Source organism: Bos taurus, chromosome 28, assembly GCF_002263795.3.
Source record: "Bos taurus isolate L1 Dominette 01449 registration number 42190680 breed Hereford chromosome 28, ARS-UCD2.0, whole genome shotgun sequence".
Lineage (NCBI taxonomy): Eukaryota > Metazoa > Chordata > Mammalia > Artiodactyla > Bovidae > Bos > Bos taurus.
This window is the reverse complement of record NC_037355.1, coordinates 33,715,326-33,738,773: the sequence shown is the minus strand read 5'-3', so window position 1 is coordinate 33,738,773 and position 23,448 is coordinate 33,715,326. Positions and strand designations below refer to the sequence as shown.

Genomic DNA, 23,448 nt, shown 5'->3' with positions numbered 1-23,448 from the left:
TGGGATGGAGCTGCCTACATTCCTCATCCCCCATGTGGTTAGGCGTGCCGGGGGCTAAGCTGCAGCCGGCAGAGTAGGAATGGAGTGCTGTGGGTGGCTTCTGGTCAGGCCTTTATGGAGAATAGGTGCATCTCCTCTGCCTATCTCCTCACTCTGCAAGGCAGATGCAGGCAACCATAAGGCCCTGAAGATGGCAAGGACCAAAGGAGACAGGTGTTGGCAAAAACGTGGAGAAGACGGACCCTTGTACACTGTGGGTGGGAATATAACTGGTGCAACTGCTACCGAAAACAGTATTGAGTTTCCTCAAAAATTTTAAAATAAAATTAATTAATTAAAAATAGAACTGTAATATGACCCAGCAATTCCAAACTTGGGTATATATCCAAAGGAAATGAAATCATTCTCCAAGAGGTGTCTGCACTCCCACGCTCACGCAGCGTCGTTCACAACAGTAAAGACACAGAGACGACCTTAGTGCCCGTGACTAGATGAGTGACCAACGATGCCACACGCACACACACGCACACACACAGATGGAGTACTCTTCAGTCTTTCAGAAGGAAATCCTGCCTTTTGTGACAATACAGATGGACTTGGGGACATGATAAGCGAAGTAAGTCAGCAAGACAAATGCTGAATGATCTCACTTTTACGTGGAATCTAAAACAAACCAAACTCACACAGACAGCGAACAGGGTGGCAGCTGCCAGTAGCAGGAGGAGGGTGAAAACGGGGAAGGTGGCCAAAAGGTACCAACTTCCAGCTGAAGTTCTGGGCACGTAGTGTACAGCATGGCGACTACATGGACAAAATATAGTATTGTACATTTGAAAGCTGTTGTTAAGTTCTCACCACAAGAAAAAAGAAAATTTTTAACTATGTGAGGTGATGGGTGTTAAATAGACTTACTGTGGTAATCATTTCACGATTTCACGATATATAGATCTTTCACATCATGCGACATGTCAATTATATCTCAATAAAATGGAAAAAAAAATTTTTAAAAGAAACAACTAAGGGTAGAATACTTCAAAAAAAAAGAAGAGGAGAAACTGGCACCTGAATAGCACATGGCTCAGCAGCAATCAGGAGGGGAGCAGCTCAAGGTGAAGAGGCCTTATGCGCATTCCTCCACCACTAGAGATGAGCTGCGGGGCTGGGGAAAGCCACTGGACCTGATGATGCCTCAGCGGCCTCGTCCATAAATAGGAGAAAAGAGCAGAATCACGTGGACACAAAACAGAGGTGCCAGATCAACTGAAGAGCTTTCTTTCCTTCTCCAAGGAGGCCTGATGGAAAGAGATCTTGTTTAAGGAGCTTCCTCCACCAAAGAGAGCTGCAGCTTGACAGTGTTTGCCACTGGGTGGGGCAATTTCTAACCAAACGCTCTGAACATCACTGTGTATACACAGGGGCAACCAGCAGAGGGCTAGACCAGACCCTCTCTTTAATTCCCTCTGGCTCTGAGATGAGCACATTTACAGCTCTCTGAAAACACAATTCCAGAAACGAAGTGCCCAGGCAGAGTAGCTCGGCTGGGTGAGCAGTCACCATGAGGTGTAGAACGCCAACCCCCGGATTAATGAGAATGTCAAAGCCCCCATGCTGCCACAACCCCAGTATTTTAAGAAATACACACTACAGCTAAGAGAACAAGGTGTAAATCTTTCATTCTTCAGAACAGAAATTTATAGAGGCAAATCCTTACCTAAAGATCTGGACTTAAAAAAAAAATCCAATTTGACAGGTTCCACCTTTCTGCCTTATACCAAGTACCTGACTTACTTAAACGGATACAGGAGATGGATGTAGTGAAGCTGGGCTTACTGCTGCCCTGCATTGCCAGCTCCTTGAATAATACAGGCCTAGCTCCTCCTGAACTCCCCAGGGCAGCATTTTATACGTAGAGAGAGAGATGCTGGAAGCCACCCTCTCCGCACTACTCCTTTATCTAGCACAACCAGAAACTCAAGCCTGAAGAAAGGGGTCTTTCTCAAATGCCTGAGATCACGAAGTATAGTTGGGGAACAGCTAAGGTTTGAAGACGGATCTTGTAACCCAGCATTGCACCCTGCTCCCAAACTATCAAAAAAACTAGGCAGAGGCATCGCCTATAGGCAAAACACTGAACTAGAATCAGGCTGCTGGGGTTCAAGCGGTCTTTCTCTCAAAGAAACTACAAGCCCCTTGGCTGGGCAGCTACAAGACGAATGCTATTTGCAGGGGATCTGCAGAGACACTGCAGCACAGACAGGTAGACATAGCTGTGCACATGTGAACAGCAGAAAGCCCTGCAGGTTCAGCTTCCCTACGAGGGCCGAATCCTATAAACAAGATTACCACCCCCATTAGACCTTTTCTGAGAAGAATGAATGATCTCTCCAGTTGATGTGACACCAGGCTTTTTTCACGCTTCCACCAGGGTAGCAGCCATGACAACAAAGCAAGCAGCATCCAAGCCTGAGCCCACAGCGCCCCCTTGTGGGAGTCTTCGTGGCTCATCTGACCTCTTGCTTCCACCAAAGCTAAGGCCCGTGATGGGCCAGCCTGCAATCCTGGGATGTTCTCGCTCTCTAGCTCAGGGGTTCTTGCAAACCTTAACCTGCATCAGAACCTCCTTGAGGACTTGTTAACAGAGGTGGGTGGACCCCCCAGTCTGATTCAGTGGGTCTCGGCTGGGGCCTGAGAACTTGCATTTCTCACAAGCTGCAGGGTGATATAGATGCTGCCTGTGTCACACATTCGGAGAATTGCTAGCTAACCTCCCTGCACTCAAGACTCAGTGCAAATTATACCTCCTTACTGGGAAATTCCAAAAATGCCCACAGGTGTATCATAGGCTGTCAAAGCTGCACGGCATGCATGCTCATACTTGACTTTTTGTGGCCCTATGGCTGCAAAACTTTGACTGAAAGAGTTCACCTCTTGGAGCCTCAATCTCCTCATCTGTAAAACAAGGATATGAATACGTCCCTCACACAGTGGTTATAAAAGGCAAATGAGAGACATCAGTTCAGCACCAGCACTTAGAAAGCACTCCAAAAGTGTTAGCTCTTCTTTTTACTTTTATTAGCAGTAGTAACAGCAGTACTACTGTTTCTTTGCCAGCTTCTTAATGACAAGAGAATTCAGAATGACAGAGACACAAAATTCTGAGGCAGAAGGAACATTAGAGACCTTTCGAGTCCAGTTTCCCTAACCAAGCTTGTCAGCAGCATCACCTGGAAGCTGTTAAAACTTCAGATGTCCTTCACTCCGACCCAGACTTCTGGAAACAGGAAGGAGGCATGGGCATTTGCTTTTTTAACAAGGCCCCAGGTACCAGTTTGGGAAGCACGCATCAAGCCCTTGTATCTCATCTAGACACAGGCAAATAGAGGCCTAGGAAAGGGAAGCCCCTTGTCTTTCCAGGGCCCCAGGTGGCTGGAGGCTGAGTAGTAGTCAGAAACTAAGTCTCCTGATTTCCAGTCTAGTCCTTTTCCCACTAAGCTAGACTGCTTGGATACCATCTCATCAACACCTAACTTTCTGTATAAGTTCCCTCTCCAACATAAATGAGCAGTCCAAGGGCTTTGGTATCCTCCATGCAGAGGAACTTAGCACATGACAAGGACAATCAATTCACTGCCGAACATCTAGTTTTAACTCAACCAAAATTCTGGATGAGACCTCCTTAGCCCAGCATACAAGGTTCCTCCCTGACCTCTTCCCTGCTGACCTTGTCTCATTTCCCACCAGAAGCTCCCTTGTGCACTGATCCTCAACCAGACCACAGACACTTGTTCTGTGGGTATGACTTCCACAAAGTTTAGCATATAGGAAAGGAAGTTCAAGGGTGAGAGGAAAGGAATGGACAAATGAAAGTCAGGTGTGTTTACTCCCTTGGCTCACACTATAGGGCTCCAGAACCCAGAACACCTCTACTTTGCCAGCATAAATAAATCAAGTGTCACACCTCTGTGCTCTTGCAGCCAACCTGAAGTCTTATTTTTGAAACAGAATTTCTCCTACCAGAAATGCACTGGCCAACACTCTGCTGGAAGCCCCCAGTCGCCATAGGGCCACCTCACTGAGGATGACAAAGCCTGCCTGCACTGCACCCCTACTCTCTCGTCTCATCCCCTCTTCTGCAAGATGACTGCTGCGCCTCGTCCTAAAGCTCCCTGCTGCATGACCCTTCTCCACTTTCACAGCCTTCCTGTCAGACACCTGCTCCCATATGCCCAGATCACCACCTCCTGCCCTAGTCAGTTACTCTCGGGAGACTTCCTGCCTTTGGGTTCCCATCACGTGACTTAATTACAGTCTGCTGCTTCAACGGCCAGGAACAGAAACCTGGCCATGAGCCTCGGGGTAAGTGGCTCAAGCCCCTTTGAGCTCTGTGGGCAGGGACAGCTTCTCCAGCATCTCCCCAGATACCAGAACAAGGAGGACTGTGCACAGCAGGTCAGTAAATGGGAGATTCGATTGGCCATCAATGTGAGTGTTCAATAACACTCCTGGCAACAGGCACTCTAACTACAAATAAGAGTTAGACAAATACAGTACATAATAGGTAGTCCTGCAGGCTTCCCAGGTGGTCCAGTTGTAAAGAATCCACTTGTCAGTGCAGAAGACACGGGTTTGACCCGAGTTGGCAAGATCCCCTGGAGTAGAAAATGGCAACGGACTCCAGCATTCTTGCCTGGAGAATCCCATGGACAGAGAAGACTGGTGGGCTAGTCCACGGGCTTGCAGAGTCACACAACTGAGCGACTGAGCAGAGCACGGCACGCACACACAGAAATGCACAATAAAGTCTCAACTGCATTCTAATCCCACCCCATCACTGAGCTGAAAGTTGTTTACCTGCTCTAAACCCTCCAACATAGGTCCAGTGAGACTGGCCTCTTCGAGCTATTGTACAGATTAAAGAACTGTTCATACAGTACCTAACTCAGCTCCAAAAGTATGGTTTGTCAAGATACCATCTTTCAGCAGAGCCCAAAATAATCAACCTGCCATTTGATCTTTTCTTTGGAAGAGAGTGTAGCAGTTAGAAGCTGATTACCTGGGCACAAATGAGAATTGATACTTTTGAATTGTGGTGTTGACTGAAGGCTCTTGAGAGCCCCCTGGACTGCAAGATGAAACCAGTCAATCCTAAACAAAATCAACCCTGAATATTCATTGTAAAGACTGATGCTGAAGCTCCAATACTTTGACCACCTGATACAAAGAGCTGATTCATTGGAAGACCTTGATGCTGGGAAATACTGAAGGCAGGAGAAAGGGATGACAGAGGACGAGATGGTTGGATGGCATCATGGACTCAATGGACTTGAGTTTGAGCAAGCTCCGGGAGATAGTGAAGGACGGGGAAGGCCATTGGGTCGCAAAGAGTCGGATAGATTAAGCAACTGAACTCCCACCTGGGCACCTGCGGCTGCAAGTGGAAAGAAAGGGTGCGGTCCTAAGCTCTTCTCATCAGACTCTTTCTAGCTCTCTTCACGGCACCACAAGCCTCACAAGTGCCAAGCGAAGGGAAGGGATGTGCCCTCCCTGACTGCTGATCAGTAAAGTCAACTTTGTTTTCATGGAGGCTCTTTCAAAGCCTGTTGACAGCAGAACTTGATCTGGTTACTATCAGAGCCGACAAAGAGCTCAATCTCTTAAGAACCCTCAAACTGCACACAATTGGGCACAACTGAAAGAGAGTCCTCACTTTCTGGCACAGTTGTTCAGCACTTGTTTCCAAACTGTTCTCATAGATGCTTTTATCATTTGAGACTCAAAATGACCTTGTGTCAGGTCAGCAGAGCACACACTGCGTGCGCGTTCAGTCGTGTCCAACTCTTTGAAGCCTCATGGACTTTACCCCACCAGGCTCCTCTGTCCACGGGATTTCCCAGGCAAGAATACTGGAGTGGGTTGCCATTTGCTCCTCCAAGAGATCTTACTGACCCAGAGATCAAACCAGCGTCTCCTGCCTTGCAGGTGGATTCATTACCACTGGTGCCACCTGGGAAGCTAATGCACTCTTGGAGGGCCCCGATATAGAGAAGCTAACCCAATCAGGGGACTAGGCAACGTGCCCACCCAGCTGGACTAGATGGAAGGCTAAGCAGCATGCAGATGGGCCATGAGAACAGAGGGTAGGTGGACCAGGGTCCAGGCCAGCTGCAGGAGCAGAGGCCACAGGGACAGCAGAACATCTACCCTGAGGCACACAGCCCACCCTCTACTTTTGCCAGCTGTCACCATGCCAGGTTGGGCCTGCTGTGGACTCCTCCAACTCAAGAGGTTAGAACTCTGGATCTTTTATATACAACCCCCTTCAGAGAGACTACTGGCTGAGTGACTGCACCCTGCCTTTCCTGAGCATATCCCAATAGAAAAGCTTACACACCTTGGGACTTGCATGCCAACCCTCACCTGGTCAGGTTCCCTGCAGTGTCTATCTTCACATCAGCCTCTAGTACCCTACTCTGAAAACCACCTCCTACCCTTCAGTTCTTGCTCCATTGCTTCTTTGAGCCTTGTTCCTTAACTTGGTGACCACGGGAACTTGGGGCTACCCCGTCAACCGTGCCCACCACTGCTTCCAGCTTTACCTTCTGCCCTGTCCTGAGCCTCCCAGGATCTTCTGCTTCTTGCCTACATGCTGCTCACCAATCGGTCTCTGTTCCCACACCCCCAGTCAGTAGTGGGAAACTGCATCTTCACCAGGCTTAGATGACTTCTTCTGACCCCCACGCACTGCTCACTGAAAACTGCCACTCACCTCCAATCCCCCAGGGATCCCACGCCACCCATTAGCCATTTTGGTTCAAGTGTAGCATGCAGGCCCAAATCCCCCACTTCTCTACTCTTCCTACAAGTAGACCATCAGGTCTTATTTCCTGGTCCTATTAAGGAAACACAAAGCAGGTTTCCTAGTAAGGGAACCCATAGGGCCATGATGTTCCACAAACCCAAGTATCTAGCCTCAGCATACTACAAACGGACCTACACCCACTCTGCCCTCTGTATCCTCAGCCAGCAGGTTCAGGCCCCTCACTTACCTGGTCATATCCCTGCCCTCCCAGCATATAGCTCCTTCAAGTCAAGGCTTCCCAGCATGCTCTCTTCAAAATATCTTTCCTTCCTACAACCCTCAGATGCTTTCTGCTGGAAATTCTTACTTCTCCTGGCTCCCCCATCAAAGCAACCAACCAAACAGTCCTCTGTTGCTTCCTGAAGTTTCTCTGGAGCTTTCCATCCACTGACATAGTTCTTAATGGCATTTATAAGCTTAATTCCTACATGTACAAATCAATCACACCAACTGTGGGGAAGAATGAATGATACAGAAAACCCAAACTATTAACATCCCTTCTGCCCCCACTAAACACTCAAGCCCTCCCAACTCATGAACCCTCAAGCCCGCCACCCCCACACAACTGACCAGTAAGCCAGTTCAGCCTCTCAACCTGATGCCTGAGAAAGCCAATCTGAGAATCAGCATCTGGCAAAGAAAAAGCAGCACCAGATAATCCTCCATACCTCATAAATCCCATGCACAATCAGACTTACCAAACAACTACACACTACACAAATATTCACCACTTGAGAGCCTCTTCCAAATTCCCCACCCACAACAGAACACCCATTTATCACATAAGCACAAACCTGTGATAGACTAATGATTGTGTCAGATCCTATTTACTCCAGGGTAAATAATGAGAATGCAACCTAGTAACTTTCATTTTCATCACAGCCAGCACATTTTTTTCCTTAACAACTAAGGTTTTGGTTTTAGTAAGACCAAAAAGCAATTCAGGTTTCAAGTGTCTCTTTCAGAGACTGACCAACTACAATACCAAGTATTAACATGGCACACTGGACTGGCCCTACATGCCCCATGCTACAGATACTCTATACACTGACATCTTTGTGCTAGTAAAGGAAAGGACAAACACCACCCCAATATAGCAAGTTTTCACTGAATGCTTAATGCAACATGTGATCTTGGGCTGTTTAATTCTGTTAAATAGCAAACCAATTTACAACACTCCCAGGAAACTTCAAATATACTCCAAACAGCCAGACATGTAAAAGGTCTTAGTTTATTCTCTCTTTCATGAAAAATCTGCACAATCACCACAGATACAGTCACTGCAGAATCTTTACTCCTTCTGTGAATCAAAGAAAAAAGAAATTAGTTAGCAACTACCTTTAAAAGTCTTTAAAAATTAACAGTACAAAGTCTTCAACAAACTGCAAAATTAATGACACTCATGCACAACGAACATTAGTAACCTAGTCCGTATTAAGTCTGTGTAATCTTAACACAATGCAAACATCAAGAAACAAAAAAACATTCCAGTTAGGGATGAGACAAAAAACAAGTTTTGAAAACAAAACCATGACACTGCTAGTTTATAAAAGGCACAACTCTTGAGAGCAACTGTAAATATGCTTCTAAATCGTTTCACATGCTTTAATACTGTCAACCAAAAATCTAAATCTAAACGAAAAGCTTGAATACCTGTTGTCCAATCTCCAGCTCACTGAATAGTGGCAGGGAAGGGAGAAAGGAGGGAAGAGGGAAAAGAAACATTTCGTTAATAGTCCCTTTGCAAACTCCTAAATAATCTGCATGCAATCAGGTACCTTAATGATGATTGTTTTATTCTTTGCAATCGTATATAGAGCACTCCCTAGATGCACTAACTGATTTTATTCTCCCCAATTTTGAGAACACCCTGCCCGATTTCTATGCCCACTTTAGGAGCCTCAGCCCCTCTGCTCTGCTCAGCAACAACATGCTGGGCATGTTAGCACCATCAACAGACTTGAGAATCATCCCAGACTAAAGTCTAATTTAACCAAAGGGAGAGCTCTAAAGGATCAAGCAAGTCTTTAAGACCTGTCTCAGGTTCAGTAATTTAAAAGCCACTATTCACAATCAACAAAAGTAGCAAATTAGTATTTTAAGAGACAGAATTTAGCTGATGTAAAAATAGTTCAGTCGCTGCTCAAACACAAGACTATTCTTTTAACATAAAACTCTACAGCACCCAAAAGATGCAATTCCAACATGTGGACAAAAATTAAGTTAAAAAGAACAATTACGGTGCCTGACTTTCTGCACCTTGTCACCGCTGAGCACTAACACATGGCTGAATGAAGGAAACAAAACGTAAAAACATTCTTCAGATCATCCAGATCAGTACACAAATATTGACTGCTTTCAACTTCTGGAATGTCTGTCAACAGGTTTAGGAAGCCTCACAAACAGAGAGCAGTTCTAAGCAGCAAGCAGCTCCTCAGGCAGTCCGTCCACGACAGCTCCTCGGCACCAGGAAGTGGTCAGAGCCTGAGGGCGCACACCAGGTGCCTGCCTGCTCTGCAGGGAGTCACGATGAGGAAACACAGGGCTGTGACCACCACTGCTTCAAACCCTGCTAGCCCCAATCCACTCCCAGCCCACTTTTCATGCTACATGTTCAGGCTGCTCACTGTACAAATATATTTAAATATCTGTGGGAAAAGCTTATCAAAGGTTTTGATGTGAATACTCCATTATCTTGGAAATTTTTTAATTAAAAAAAAGGGGGGCATCAGGTAGAAACCTGGAGATCAAATAATAAGCAATGGGACAGTAGAGAGATGGTGAAAGGCAGCTTTGGGTGGGTGTTCTGAGACAGAGGCTTTGCCAGATTTTCTGGGCCAGTTTACTGAGCTGCCAGTCAATCAACCAGTCTCCAAGAGAGACACTGCTCATGACTGGATCAGAGAACCCTTTCGAAGCCCTTGTTAATGAAGTAAAGCCATTCATTTCCTGGGTATGTGGTGCTCTGGAACACAGCAAGTGCCAATTAAAAGGGGCCACCTTCCTCCACTGGGACACCTCACAACTTAACATGCATTTCTGAGTTTCCAAAATAAACACGATTTAAAGTTTCTCTCCTTTGCTCACAATATACTATTTTAAACCACAGCAGTAGTGTTGTATAATAGACTCTGCTACAAAACTCTCCTCTGAAAGCCAACATGCAAAGCATCAAAGCAAACTCAGTGAAGGCGATGCATCCATCCCCACACCGTGCTCGTAATCTCAGTACCTGCTAGACACTTCATTTCTGATGAACAAGAATTCCAAGATAGTAGAGGGAAAAGGCAAAAAAAAAAAAGTTCACAGAACACTTAATTATTTGTTAATTTGACAACCCAACACCTTAATTCCATTCAACTACTTACAATTAGCTAGCCAAGCTGGTAAAAAGCTGAGAATTAAAATCACTCAAGTCCTGACTAACTGGAGAGGAAAGCAATGGAAAACTGTGCTGCCTCTCCAGCGTGCCAGGAAAACACGGGCCACATTGATTCAGCTGCTTCCTCAATCAGTTGCCAATTTTAAGGACATCAGTCTTGGGAACCTAGATCCGCTCCCTCTTTACAAACCTTTGCAATTAGCAGTAAAATGAAAACTTTCCTGGTAAGACTTGCAAGGCACCCACCAGGATCACTGAACCGATGTGGCCCTGTGCTGTGCTAATCTGTGAGCTAAGGGGTGGGCAAAGCTACTCTACTGAGGTGTTAAGATACTACGTTACGTGGCTTCTCAAAACAGGTTACCTTCTGTAATCCAGAAGAAGTGGGAAAAGAAGAAACATTAAGAAAGGTTATTAAGAAAACAAAACCCCACCTTTCTATAAACTAAAAACCTGAAACTGACATTTCTGTATTTTCCTCGATAAACTATACCTTTTTGCCAGCACCAACGTTGGCCTTTGCAGTCCCCCTGACTTTCTTCATTCTGTTCTTGCGTTCCTTCCGCTGTTTTCGTGAGGTCTTTTTCTTCTCATATAGGCCATGCTGAAGGAGAAAGGTGTGTATATGAACATACGACTTGCAAACATCAACTCATCCAACTCCAGGAATAAGACATCAAATCTCGACAGCCGAGTGTCTTAGTAGAATGTATGGCTGGCTTGGCCCTCCACATCCGCTTTCTTTTGCCACCATGCATTCAACCAACCTTGGATCACCATACTACAGACTGTACGACTGAAAAAACATCTGCATATAAGTGGACGTTCAAACCAGCGTTCTTCAAGCATCACCTGGAGTTCACTATGTACCTGATACTCAGGAAATCACCCCAAGCTTTTCATGGCTCCTTGCTCAATGAACCTAAACTATGAAGCTAAGTCCAAACTCTAAGACATTTGGGAATAAAGATTTCACTTCAGGTAGGGCCAACCTATGCTTTCTAAACCCATCCCTCTACTGCCAGCCAGTTCCTACCTCCAGGAGCACTTCACTTGCTCTTCCAGACCCAGCTCGAAAGGCACCTCCTCAAATCCTGCAGACACCATCTGAACCCCACTCTCTATCTGTGCGTTTTATCAAAGAACCTCTTCTGTCAACCACTGAAGAGTTATTTAGTGTCATCCCTCCAGACTGCTTGCTCTTGCTCATTCTGCTGCACCCACAATACAATGCCATTAAAAACATGTCTTCAGCAGCGCCTGAACAAATGAGGGCACCTACTCTCGCAAGCCTGTGTTTGGGCTCATTCTTCTTCGCGTAATCCAAGGAATCGTAAATCATGCCAAAGCCAGTTGTCTTGCCACCACCAAAATGCGTTCTGAACCCAAATACAAAGATGACATCTGGTGTGGTCTTGTACATTTTGGCCAGTTTTTCCCGAATTTCTGTTTTAGGTACTGTTGCCTTTCCAGGGTGAAGAACATCGATGACCTACGAAGAAATTATCAAGTTTAGAGTATATTATAATGAAATACGTCTTCTAAACTGAGTAACAACCAAACTTTGACCTACCCCTCCTTACCATTTGTTTCCGCTGAAGCAGTCGGTTGGTCATGAACTTCCTAGTCCGGATAGTTACTGTGTCGTTCTGAAAACATAACGCTCGTTTTAGTAATAGTTTTAATAACTAGTCAATCTTTTCCTGACCCTACTGTGATTTTCCAAGACCTAGACCTGCACGGTCCACATCAATAGCCACTGTCCGTAAACAGTTAATTTAAAACAAAGAAGTCATATGCATCAGTACCAGGAAACCTTGAATAAAAGGGGAAAAAAAAAACACCAATTCCCATCTCCTCCTAACACACTTAGCAAACTGCCTAACTCACAGGTCACCCCAACACAAAAACAGTACCAAGAATATGTGCTCAACAGCCACACACTGAATCTGTAAAGGCTTACTTCGTTTTGTTACAGAAATCACTCTCCAGGTTTCTCGAACCTCAGATGTCTTGGCCCAGCTACTACTCTGTTGTGCGGACTGTCCCGTGTATTTCAGAATGTTTAGCAGCACACCCACTTCCTAGTTCTGACCAAGAATGTCTCCAGACTCTGCCAACTGTACCCTTAAGACAAAAACCACCCCAAGTTCCACTTCTCTGGGGTGAAGCTGTGATTCTACGAATGTTATTGTCAGACCACCCTGTTTGTAGGAGCCAGCAGAGATCTGACAAGCATCGCACTATCTTCATGTAAACTACCCTTCTTGAATGACCGACTCTACATCCCACAAAAATCGTACTCCCTTCTGAATGGCCCCACTGCTTTTACACAGTAACTACCAAAGAATGTGGGCATTCAGCATGTTTACACTACAAACAAAACCGGTAAGAAGAGCTCTCAGAGTAAATTGACAGCTATCTCAACTACAGTTTAAAAAAACTACACCAAACTGAATCCACTTAACAAAGTTCAATTCTTTAAAGTCGGGATCAAGGAAAAAAATAGGTCGAAGATGGAGCGGGGTTAAAAACTGGTGAACCTTCAAATGAGTGAACTAGCAATGGCACGCAAGCCTTAAAGTGGCTCCACACCCGGAGGCCTCCGTTTCCCCCATGAAACAAGAGAAGCCATTCGGCTGACAATAACTGTAGCTTACACATGAGTTTCACTCATCGCAACTCGCCCGGGCGCTGCTGGCACCCTCTTCACCTCCTGGGCTGCCTTCACAGGCAAACCGTCTACCACAAGTTGGGAGTGCAAACACGATGTCTCTCTCTTCACCCCACCCCATCCATTAGACTCCACGAGGACGACAAAGACAGTAGGTACTCCCGCAATCCCCCACTCCTGGGACTCTTGAAAGCCCGGCATGTCTAGGTAGACAGCACACATCCCGGACTCCTCGCCGAAGGCTCCCAGGCCCTCGGCAACAGGTCTGCCCGGTCAGACTCGGCCATGGAAGAGTAACGGGGCTATGCGGTGGGTGTAACGCCAATGTCAGAACCAGGGGACGGAGGATGGCTCAGATATGCGGCGGATGGATGCACGGGTTCGGAGAGACTCACCATGATGGCGGCTGATCTTCAAGCAGCCAGGGAGGAAAAGAGGGCTAAACTTCCCCGGCCAATCATATCAACGCTCACAGAAGGTCCCCGGACGGCGCCGACGTGGGGGCGTGGCCGGACCGTGAGGCCGCCGTCGCCAATGCCTGTTTGAAAGTGCTTTAAGATCTGATCTCTCTGGTCTTTCGCCACACCCACCCCGAACGGGAACTAGCCAATCCCGAGGGTACACAGTTTAGACGGAGCAGGTTTATGCTAGCACATGTTCCACTTCGATTCATTATTTTGGACTGTCTGGACTTAAAATTAAGTTAAAGCAGATTAAAGTTAAATCCCCTCCACCCGCATTAGCGGTTGGTAAAGCTGGAAGGCATCCTTGGCGGTCCCCTCGACCAGCCTCCTCATTTTACCTCTGGGGAAACTGCAGAACTGACTCAAAACCTTTTGTTATTTCAAGTACGCAGACCCGACCGTTGCTATTATTTTTGTGAGATTAGAGAATCTGATTGTCTAAATTTTTTTCCAAAACTTTGTCTTTTCATGAAAATCTTAGTCCCTACAAAAGTGAGCTTTTTTTTTTTTTTTTGGTAAATTTATTTATTTTAATTGGAGGCTAATTACTTTACAAGATTGTAGTGGGTTTTGCCATACATTCACATGAATCAGCTATGGGTATACATGTGTCCCCCATCCTAAACACCACCCCTCCCCCCCCACCTTCCTCCCCATCCCAACCCTCAGGGTTAGAGTGAAAAGTGAAGTCGCTCAGTCGTGTCCGACTATACCCAACCCCATAGACAGGCTCCTCTGTCCATGGGATTTTCCAGGCAAGACTACTGGAGTGGGCTTTTAATCAGTTCAGTTCAGTCGCTCGTGTCCGACTCTTTTGCGACCCCATGAACCACAGCACGCCAGGTCTCCCTGTCCATCACCAACTCCCAAAGTTTACCCAAACTCAGGTCCATTAAGCCAGTGAGGCCATCCAATCATCTCATCCTCTGTCGTCCCTTTCTCCTGCCCTCGATCTTTCCCAGCATCAGGGTCTTTTCCAATGAGTCAGCTCTTCGCATCAGGTGGCCAAAGTATTGGAGTTTCAGCTTCAACATCAGTCCTTCCAATGAACACCCAGGACTGATCTCCTTTAGGATGGACTGGTTGGATCTCCTTGCAGTCCAAGGGACTCTCAAGAGTCTTCTCCAACACCGCAGTTCAAAATCATCAATTCTTCGATGCACAGCTTTCTTTATAGCTTTTAATAAGTATTTGCTATTTGAAATTTGTCCGTTGATTACAGGGAGATAGACGTGTAGCAATAAAATAAAGAGTGCTGGTTCAAAGAGAGACAGACCAATAAAGCAGAAATAGATTGGAAATGGAACTTGGAAAATACAGCTCGGACTTCGCGGCGGTTTCAACTAGGTGCCGCCAGATGGCGGTATGGAGAGAAGGCGAGAAGCTGCGGGCCTGAAGCCTCTCTTGACAGACTCGCGCTAGCGAGTAGCGGAAGTGGGGGCGGGCACGTGGGGCGTGTTACGGTGGCCGAAAAAATGCCGCAGATGTGTTAGCAACCGGTCAAGAAGCAGCCACGGGTGGTACGGAGAACGTCGTATTTCTAATCCAGCTCCAGGAGTTTATAGGAGGGAGCCCCGGCAGCCGTCACCATGGTGAAGGAGCAGTTCCGGGAGACAGATGTGGCCAAGAAAATGTAAGATGGAGCCAAAATCCCCAAAGGGCAGAGAAATTAGGGGTAAAGGAATCCAAGGTCAGGCGTCTTGGGTCTCGAAGCGTCATAGCTGAGGGTCAGTTGGAAGGAAAGGACCAAGAATCAGTGGGATGTGTAGGCACAGCTCAGGATTATCAGGTTAGATTAATGAATATTGATTGGGCAGGGGGTATTTCAGCATCTGGGGAACCGCAGGCCAGGGGTGTTCCTTTGGGTTTCGGCAGAGAATGGGAGATGTGGGAACCTTGGCGATAAAGTACACCCTGGGTCGAAACTAGAGTTTTTCTGAGGTCAGATGATGACCCCTTTCTGCGAATCTTTGGTCACTACAGCTTGGGAAGCAGCCTGGGGCGGGGACTCATTTTGCTGCAGGATACATGACACGGAGGTAATATTTGTTGACGAAAAAAATGGAGTTACCAGCTAGAAAGCTGTGTCACAGGCGCATGGATAGCAGTGCCCCAAATGAGGTGAAATTTAATAGGTCACAGCCTCGCCTTAGAACTTCCGGTAAAGAAATAAATCAATCGTTCTTTCAGGAGACACTTAGTTGAGGAAGGTACTGTGTGCTGGGCCCTCTGATAGGCATTAGAGATGTGACATGCTAAGCTAAGCTAAGTCGCTTCAGTCGTGTCCGACTCTGTGCAACCCCATAGACGGCAGCCCACCAGGCTCCCCCGTCCCTGGGATTCTCCAGGCAAGAACACTGGAGTGGGTTGCCATTTCCTTCTCCAATGCAGGAAAGTGAAAAGTGAAAGTGAAGTCGCTCAGTCGTATCCGACTCTTCGCGACCCCATGGACTGCAGCCTACCAGGCTCCTCCATCCATGGGAGTTTCCAGGCAAGAGTACTGGAGTGGGGTGCCATTGCCTTCTCCGGATATGACATGAGGAAGACCTTACTGCTTAGTCTAGTTGGAGAAGGTAGGCCAGCCAGCGGTTGAGCTGGACAAGTGCAAGGAAAAGGGTTGGCACCAACGGGAAAGGGGTTCAGACGGAAGAAATCAAACCAAACAGCCTTCCTACAGGAGCATAGAGGAGGGAGACATTACAGTGATGAGAAGAAAGCTGATTTTGCAGCTTTGTTCCAGAGTCATCTTGCAGGCAGGGAGGGTTTTTTTGTCAATTGAAGTGTAGTTGATTTACAATGTTGTGTTAGTCAGTTACATGCATGTATGCTCAGTCACTTCACCCGTGTCTGACTCTTTGCGAACTGCCTGGATGGTAACCCACCAGGCTCCTCTGTCCATGGGATTCTGTAGGCAGGAATACTGGAGTGGGTTGTGTGCCCTCCTCCAGGGGATCTTCCGGACCCAGGGATCAAACCCACGTCTCGGGCAGTTCCTGCAATGCAGGCAGATACTCTTTTATAGAACCTATAAGGGAAAAGAATCTAAAAAAGAAAATGTGTATGTAATCTAAGAAAGAATGTATATGTATAAAGTAGCATAATATGCCTATAATAGATATAAGAAACAACACGTATAATAATATATATCTGTTATTATATCTGTTAAAGAATCTAAAAATATACCTTTTATTATATATATACTATATGTTATTTTATACACATGTTCTTTCTTAGATTATATTCATATTATTTTTATAATCATATTATTTTTTAGATTCTTTTATAGGTTATACAAAATATTAAGTATACATTTCTGTGCCATACAGTAGCTTCTTGTTGGGTATCTATTTTAAATATAGTAAGGGTATATTTTCATGTCAAACTCCTAATTTATCTCTGCCACCCCCACCTGCCCCTTTGGTAACTGTAAGTTTGTTTGCTGTGTGTGTGGGTCTGCTTCTCTTTTGTAAATAAGTTCATTTGTATCTTTTTCTCCCCCACATATAAGCAATATCATATGACATTTGTCTTTCTCTGTCTAGCTTACTGTACTTAGTATGATAATCTCTAGAGCGATCCATGTTACTGAAAATGGCATTGTTTCTTTTTTATGGTGTGTGTGGGGTTTATGTGTGTATACACACACACTGCATCCTATCCATGCATCTGTTGATGAACTTTTAGGTTGCTTCCATGTCTTCAGTTCAATTCAGTCACTGAGTCGTGTCCGACTCTTTGTGACCCCATAAACTGCAGCACGCCAGGCCTCTCTGTCCATCACCAACTCCCGGAGTTCACTCAAACTCACGTCCATCGAGTCAGTGATGCCATCCAGCCATCTCATCCTCTGTCGTCCCCTTCTCCTCCTGCCCCCAATCCCTCCCAGCATCAGGGTCTTTTCCAGTGAGTCAGCTCTTCACATGAGTTGGCCAAAGTACTGGAGTTTCAGCTTTAGCATCATTCCTTCCAAATAACACCCAGGACTGATCTCCTTTACAATGGAGTGGTTGAATCTCCTTGCAGTCCAAGAGACTCTCAAGAGTCTTCTCCAACACCACAGTTCAAAAGCATCAATTCTTCAGCACTCAGCTTTCTTCACAGTCCAACTCCCACATCCATACACGACTACTGGAAAAACCATAGCCTTGACTAGACGGACCTTTGTTGGCAAAGTAATGTCTCTGCTTTTGAATGTGCTATCTAGGTTAGTCATAACTTTCCTTCCAAGGAGTAAGCGTCTTTTAATTTCATGGCTGCAGTCACCATCTGCAGTGATTTTGGAGCCCCCCAAAATAAAGTCTGACAGTTTCCCCATCTATTTCCCATGAAGTGATGGGACCAGATGCCATGATCTTCGTTTTCTGAATGTTGAGCTTTAAGCCAACTTTTTCACTCTCCTCTTTCACTTTCATCAAGAGGCTTTTGAGTTCCTCTTCACTTTCTGCCACAAGGGTGGTGTCATCTGCATGTCTGAGGTTATTGATATTTCTCCCGGCAATCTTGATTCCAGCTTGTGCTTCTTCCAGCCCAGTGTTTCTCATGATGTACTCTGCATAGAAATTAAATAAGCAAGGTGACAATATACAGCCTTGACATAATCCTTTTCCTATTTGGAACCAGTCTGTTGTTCCATGTCCAGTTCTAACTGTTGCTTCCTGACCTGCATATAGATTTCTGAAGAAGCAGGTCAGGTGGTCTGGTATTCCCATCTCTTTCAGAATTTTCCATAGTTTATTGTGATCCACACAGTCAAAGGCTTTGGCATATCAGTAAAGCAGAAATAGATGTTTTTCTGGAACTCTCTTGCTTTTTTGACGATCTAGCAGATGTTGGCAATTTGATCTCTGGTTCCTCTGCCTTTTCTAAAACCAGCTTGAACATCAGGAAGTTCATGGTTCACGTATTGCCGAAGCCTGGCTTGGAGAATTTTGAGCATTACTTTACTAGCGTGTGAGATGAGTGCAATTGTGCAGTAGTTTGAGCATTCTTTGGCATTGCCTTTCTTTGGGATTGGAATGAAAACTGACCTTTTCCAGTCCTTTGGCCACTGCTGAGTTTTCCAAATTTGCTGGCATATTGAGTGCAGCACTTTCACAGCATCATCTTTCAGGATTTGAAATAGCTCAAGTGGAATTCCTTCACCTCCACTAGCTTTGTTCATAGTGATGCTTTCTAAGGCCCACTTGACTTCACATTCCAGGATGCCTGGCTCTAGGTGAGTGATCATACCATCGTGATTATCTTGGTCGTGAAGATCTTTTTTTGTACAGTTCTGTGTATTCTTGCCACCTCTTCTTAATATCTACTGCTTCTGTTAGGTCCATACCATTTCTGTCCTTTATCGAGCTCATCTTTGCATGAAATGTTCCCTTTGTATCTCTAATTTTCTTGAAGAGATCTCTAGTCTTTCCCATTCTGTTGTTTTCCTCTATTTCTTTGCATTGAGTGCTGAGGAAGGCTTTATCTCTTCTTGCTATTCTTTGGAACTCTGCATTCAGTTGCTTATATCTTTCCTTTTCTCCTGGCTATTGTCAATAGAGCTGCAGTGAACATTGAGGTATAGCTTTTCATATTGTAGTTTGTGTTCTCCAGATATATGCCCAGGAGTGGGCTTGCTGGATCATACAATAACTCTTTTTAGTTTTTAAAGGAACCTCTGTACTTTTCTCTATACTGGTTGTACCAATTTACATTCCCACCAACAGTGAATGAGGGTTCCTTTTTCTCCACACACTCCCCAGCATTTATTATTTGTAGAATTTTTGATGATGGCCATTCTCTCGGTTGAGAGGTGTGAAATCGACAGTTTTGGTAGGGATGGGTAAGGGAGAAATGAGACTGATGCACAGAATTTCTTGCTTGGGTGACTGTTTGGAGGTTGCCATTCACTGGAATGGGAAACGTGCCTCTTTGCTAGATAAATTATCCCTGGTGGTCCCTCCAAAGCCATCCCAACCTCCGACGATATTCAGATGTAGATATAATCTGTTTTCCTCTGACCACCTGAAGTGATTCTATTAAAACGCAAATTAGATCCCTGACACTTGAGATTGAACTCTTCAAGCAGCTTTCCCTTGGACTAACATTTAAGTTCCCAAGCCCTCCTAAAGCCGGTCTTTGCATACCTCACGGACTTTTTCTTGTTCCGTTAGCTTTCTGTGCTCTACAGTACTGGTTTCATTTGGTGCCTTGAAAATGCCAGGCCTGAGCTGGCTCTAGAACCCTTGCCCTAGTTAAGCTGTACTTCTATGCATGACTTCTTGGTCATCTTATGACTGGCTCCCTCTGATTCAGAATTCAGCTGAAATGTCAATTTTCCAGACTTTCTGACCACATAACATAGTCTTGTCAAACTCTCCCCTAGGCTTCAGTTTGTTCAGTCTTTGCATCTATTCACTTTTGTGAATCTGTTTATTTATTCTCTGTCTTGCCCTCCCTGAAACTGAGCCCCATGTTGGAAGGGAGTTTGTCTTGTCTAACCTGTACCCTCAGCCCCTCAGGATGGTGCCTGGCACATTATAAACCCCCAGTTTGTTGGGAAAATGAACAAAGGAACAGATTTGGGAGAGAAAGTGCCGAGTTTAGGTACTTGTGTAACTGTCCAAAGGAGGTATGTGTATGAGTCGGAATAGTTGGGCTACAGATAGAGATTAGACAGACAGCACTCGGGAACAAGGTGTAGAAGGCCAGGAGGAATGGGGTTGTAACTCCAGGTAAGGAGAAAAGCCAACATCTGAGAGAGGGCGGTAGGAGAGGCCACAAAAGAAACTTAAGATGTAACAGCCAGAGAGGGGAAAAACTCAAAGCATGGATGGTGTTACCAAAGCCAGGGAAAGAAATTATTGCAAGATAAGGGGTGAAGAGGTTACTGTCAGTGCTGCAGAGAGACGTTAAAATGAGAAATTCTTCCTGGATTCAGCAGCAAGGAGGTAGGTACAACTGACAACCATCCTTAGATAATGAAGGTGAGAACAAGTCAGCAGGATGAAGGAACATTTAGTAATGAGAGAGCAGAGCCTGTCAGGCGTGGGAAGGATAAGGTTGCTTATGGTGGGTCACAGGCATAAATGCTTTTCCTGGTGAGTGGTTTTGATGTAACTGTTCCCCTATCTCTTTCCATTCCAGAAGCCACATCTGTTTTGGAATGAAGTCAGCCGAGGAGATGCGCCAGCAGGCACACATCCAGGTTGTGAGTAAGAACCTGTACAGCCAGGACAACAACCACTCCCCACTGCTATACGGGGTGCTTGACCACAGGATGGTAAGACCTGCTGCCCTTCATGGTTCCATGTATTTTGACTGGCCGGTGCAACTGGTGACTTACCAACTAGGAAGAAGCCAAGTCTTCCTTCCACCTCCCCCCTTCCCCAGCATATCTCAGGGACTCCAGCCTTCCTTGGTCCAGTGAACATGAATACCCTGCACTTTCCCAGGTGATTCTGACTCTGGGTCCCCTGGCCACCTGTGAGGGCTCGTCCCAGTTTCCTCTCCATTGGTCTCCACTGATTATTGATCATACTTTTATTCGCAGGGTACAAGTGAGAAGGACCGTCCTTGTGAAACCTGTGGGAAGAACTTGGCTGACTGTCTAGGCCACTATGGGTACATTGACTTGGAGCTGCCGTGCTTCCACGTGGGGTACTTCCGAGCAGTTATAGGCATCTTACAGGTATGCGTGTATGTGTCCATCTCCATACAGTAACTCCATCTCCCTGAAAGTTACTGATCCTCAGACATGAGAGTGAGCTTGGTGGGGGATACATGTAGGGAACATTTTTATACTAAACCTGTATTATTTGTTTTGTTTGAGGGGTTTGTTTTTTTGTTTTGGTTTGATTTTTCTGGCATAATATTTCATCCTGCAATAAGTTAAATTGCTTGAAGATTCTTTTTCTTTGATTTTCCTTGAGTAGGTTGTAGATATACATTGTAAAAAAATAATAAAGCAATACAAGCACAAAAGAATTCAAGCACAAGAAGGGGACTAAAGCTAACAAAAACCCCACCTGCCAGCTGTGGCTACAGCCAGCATTCTGGTGAACATGGGCTGCCTCTAAGCATGTCTTCCTGTAGATCTGTGCATATAATTAAGTGTCCTGGACAAGGGATGGATGCAGCTTTTTTTAAAAAAAAGAAAATACTTTTTCATCCTCTCATCCTTTTATCTGTTTGGTTTAATTTTCAAAAGATGATCTGTAAAACCTGCTGCCACATCATGCTGTCCCAGGAGGAGAAGAAGCAGTTTCTGGATTATCTAAAGAGGCCCGGCCTGACCTACCTCCAGAAGCGAGGGCTAAAGAAGAAAATCTCTGACAAGTGCCGGAAAAAGAACACGTGCCATCACTGCGGCGCCTTCAATGGTGAGCCAGATGCACGTCTTGTTTGTTATCGCGATGGCAGTTTCCGTAACTGCATTTCCTAGATCGCGACCTCAGACCAGCCTAACCAAGAACCTGATTTTTCCAATCATGGTAGAATGGATTAACTCTTACAGGTACTGTCAAGAAATGCGGGTTACTGAAGATAATCCATGAGAAATACAAGACCAACAAGAAAGTGGTGGATCCCATCGTATCAAGTTTCCTTCAGTCCTTTGAAACCGCCATAGAGCATAACAAGGAAGTGGAGCCTCTGCTGGGAAAGGCCCAGGTGAGCCTGCCCCGCCTCGCTCTGTCTGCATCACACGTTGTCTCCTCACCCTCTGGGTACACCCTTCCTCCAGAACCGGAGGTCCACTGGGGTTAGATCTCCAGGGATACTTCACGTGACAGGTATTCGCCTGGCACTCAGTTTATTGTGAGCTGTCCTCGTAACTAACACACGTCTAGTTATATAGGTAACACATGTTACATTTTCATTGTGAAAGATTGTAAAAGCATAGCTGTGTACAGCATACACTGAGGGATCCTGGGTCTCACATGGATGTGGCGTTAATAGAATTTGTAGGTAATTCCCATTGCTTTACTTGGCACAAACTTAATTAGTAGGATTTTGTGACGTGTCTTGTTCTACCTTGTTCTGAATTCGATTAGTACTTGAGACACATGGTACCTTCTAGAATTGATAGTATACAAAACTAACAGTTAAGTGGCCACTGAGTACCAAACTGCCAGACCTGTGGGGAGCATCAGAAACCACCAGGCAGGGGGTCTGCACCCAGGAATCCCATGGTTTTAAAAGTGTTGTAGGACATTAACCCATGAAAGTATAGCCAATACCATGGGACACAGTGCTGACTGTCACAGGCATGGAAAGGATAGGAAGGAGTGGGAAATAGGGGGCTTGGTTAGGGAGGACTGTGAGGAAAGGTGTGGTTTGTTGTGGTCCTTAAACCTGAGTAGGGTTTAGAGAGTCTCGGGCAGTGAGCCTGCCACATCCAGGAGGCTGTGCTGGGGCTCCTTCTGAAGCCGAGTTCTGTTCAGAAGTCCCAGCGTTTCGCTAACAAAGCGCCTCGCACTTGGTGACTGCTGTTACTGTCCGGTGTCGGTCCAAGTTCTTTCCGTGGAGCGCCTCGTATTTTATCCTGACAGCAACCCTGTGAGGCCGCATCGGCCAAAATAACAGTAAGTGGTGGAGGGGGAATCCTCGCTGAGGCCATTGGGGCGCAGGCCTGTGCTGGAGAAAAGACAGACAGCTGAACCCACTTTGTCGAGGTCCTCCCACTCTGGAGAATGTGGAGCCATTCAAGTTTTAAGCAAGGGAGAGACATAAACAATGACATTTTAGAACAGCCTGACTGCTCAAAAGACACTGTAACAAAAATGAAAAACCAGGTCACAAGCTGGGAGCAAATGCTCAACTTTCATATGTCTGACAAAGGACTCTCATGTCCGGAATATAAAGTCCTGATTTTTAAAAGCAGAAGCAAGACTTGAATAGGCGCTGCACAAAAGGATATATTCAAACAGCCAATCAGTAGATGGAAAGTTGTTCCACATTATTAGTCATCAGGGAAATACTAATTGAAACACACACCCTCTTAGAAAAATTAAATGTAAAACAACTGAAAACCAAGTGCTGGCAAGGATCTGAAGCAACTGGCACTCCTATATCAATAGTAACCTTATAA

The 23,448-nt window shown here is 45.6% G+C and overlaps 2 protein-coding genes across 9 annotated transcripts in view; one reads left to right on the top strand and one right to left on the bottom strand.

Moving 5' to 3' along the window:
- Positions 1–13,352, bottom strand: part of RPS24 (ribosomal protein S24) — an 87,512-nt gene extending 74,160 nt beyond the window's left edge. For 2 of the 7 annotated variants that reach the window (XM_059882543.1, XM_059882542.1), the window contains exons 1-4: positions 13,311–13,352; positions 11,825–11,890; positions 11,524–11,733; positions 10,735–10,845 (exon numbers count right to left, since the gene is read on the bottom strand). In XM_059882543.1, the coding sequence (XP_059738526.1) occupies positions 10,735–10,845; positions 11,524–11,733; positions 11,825–11,890; positions 13,311–13,313 (390 nt within the window). In that variant the 5' untranslated portion in view covers positions 13,314–13,352. Of the gene's footprint in view, positions 1–8,070; positions 8,160–8,506; positions 8,535–10,091; positions 10,110–10,148; positions 10,609–10,734; positions 10,846–11,523; positions 11,734–11,824; positions 11,891–13,310 lie in introns of those variants that run through there. The other 5 variants (XM_005226406.5, NM_001025339.2, XM_005226404.5 and 2 more) reach the window with 5 other exon arrangements.
- A 1,477-nt stretch (positions 13,353–14,829) lies between these two features.
- POLR3A (RNA polymerase III subunit A) overlaps positions 14,830–23,448 on the top strand; it is a 49,109-nt gene continuing 40,490 nt past the window's right edge. Inside the window, exons 1-5 of one of the 2 annotated variants that reach the window (XM_005226449.5) lie at positions 14,830–15,012; positions 20,505–20,640; positions 20,911–21,048; positions 21,568–21,739; positions 21,874–22,028. In XM_005226449.5, coding sequence (XP_005226506.1) covers positions 14,969–15,012; positions 20,505–20,640; positions 20,911–21,048; positions 21,568–21,739; positions 21,874–22,028 — 645 coding nt within the window. In that variant the 5' untranslated portion in view covers positions 14,830–14,968. 2 annotated transcript variants of the gene reach the window in all.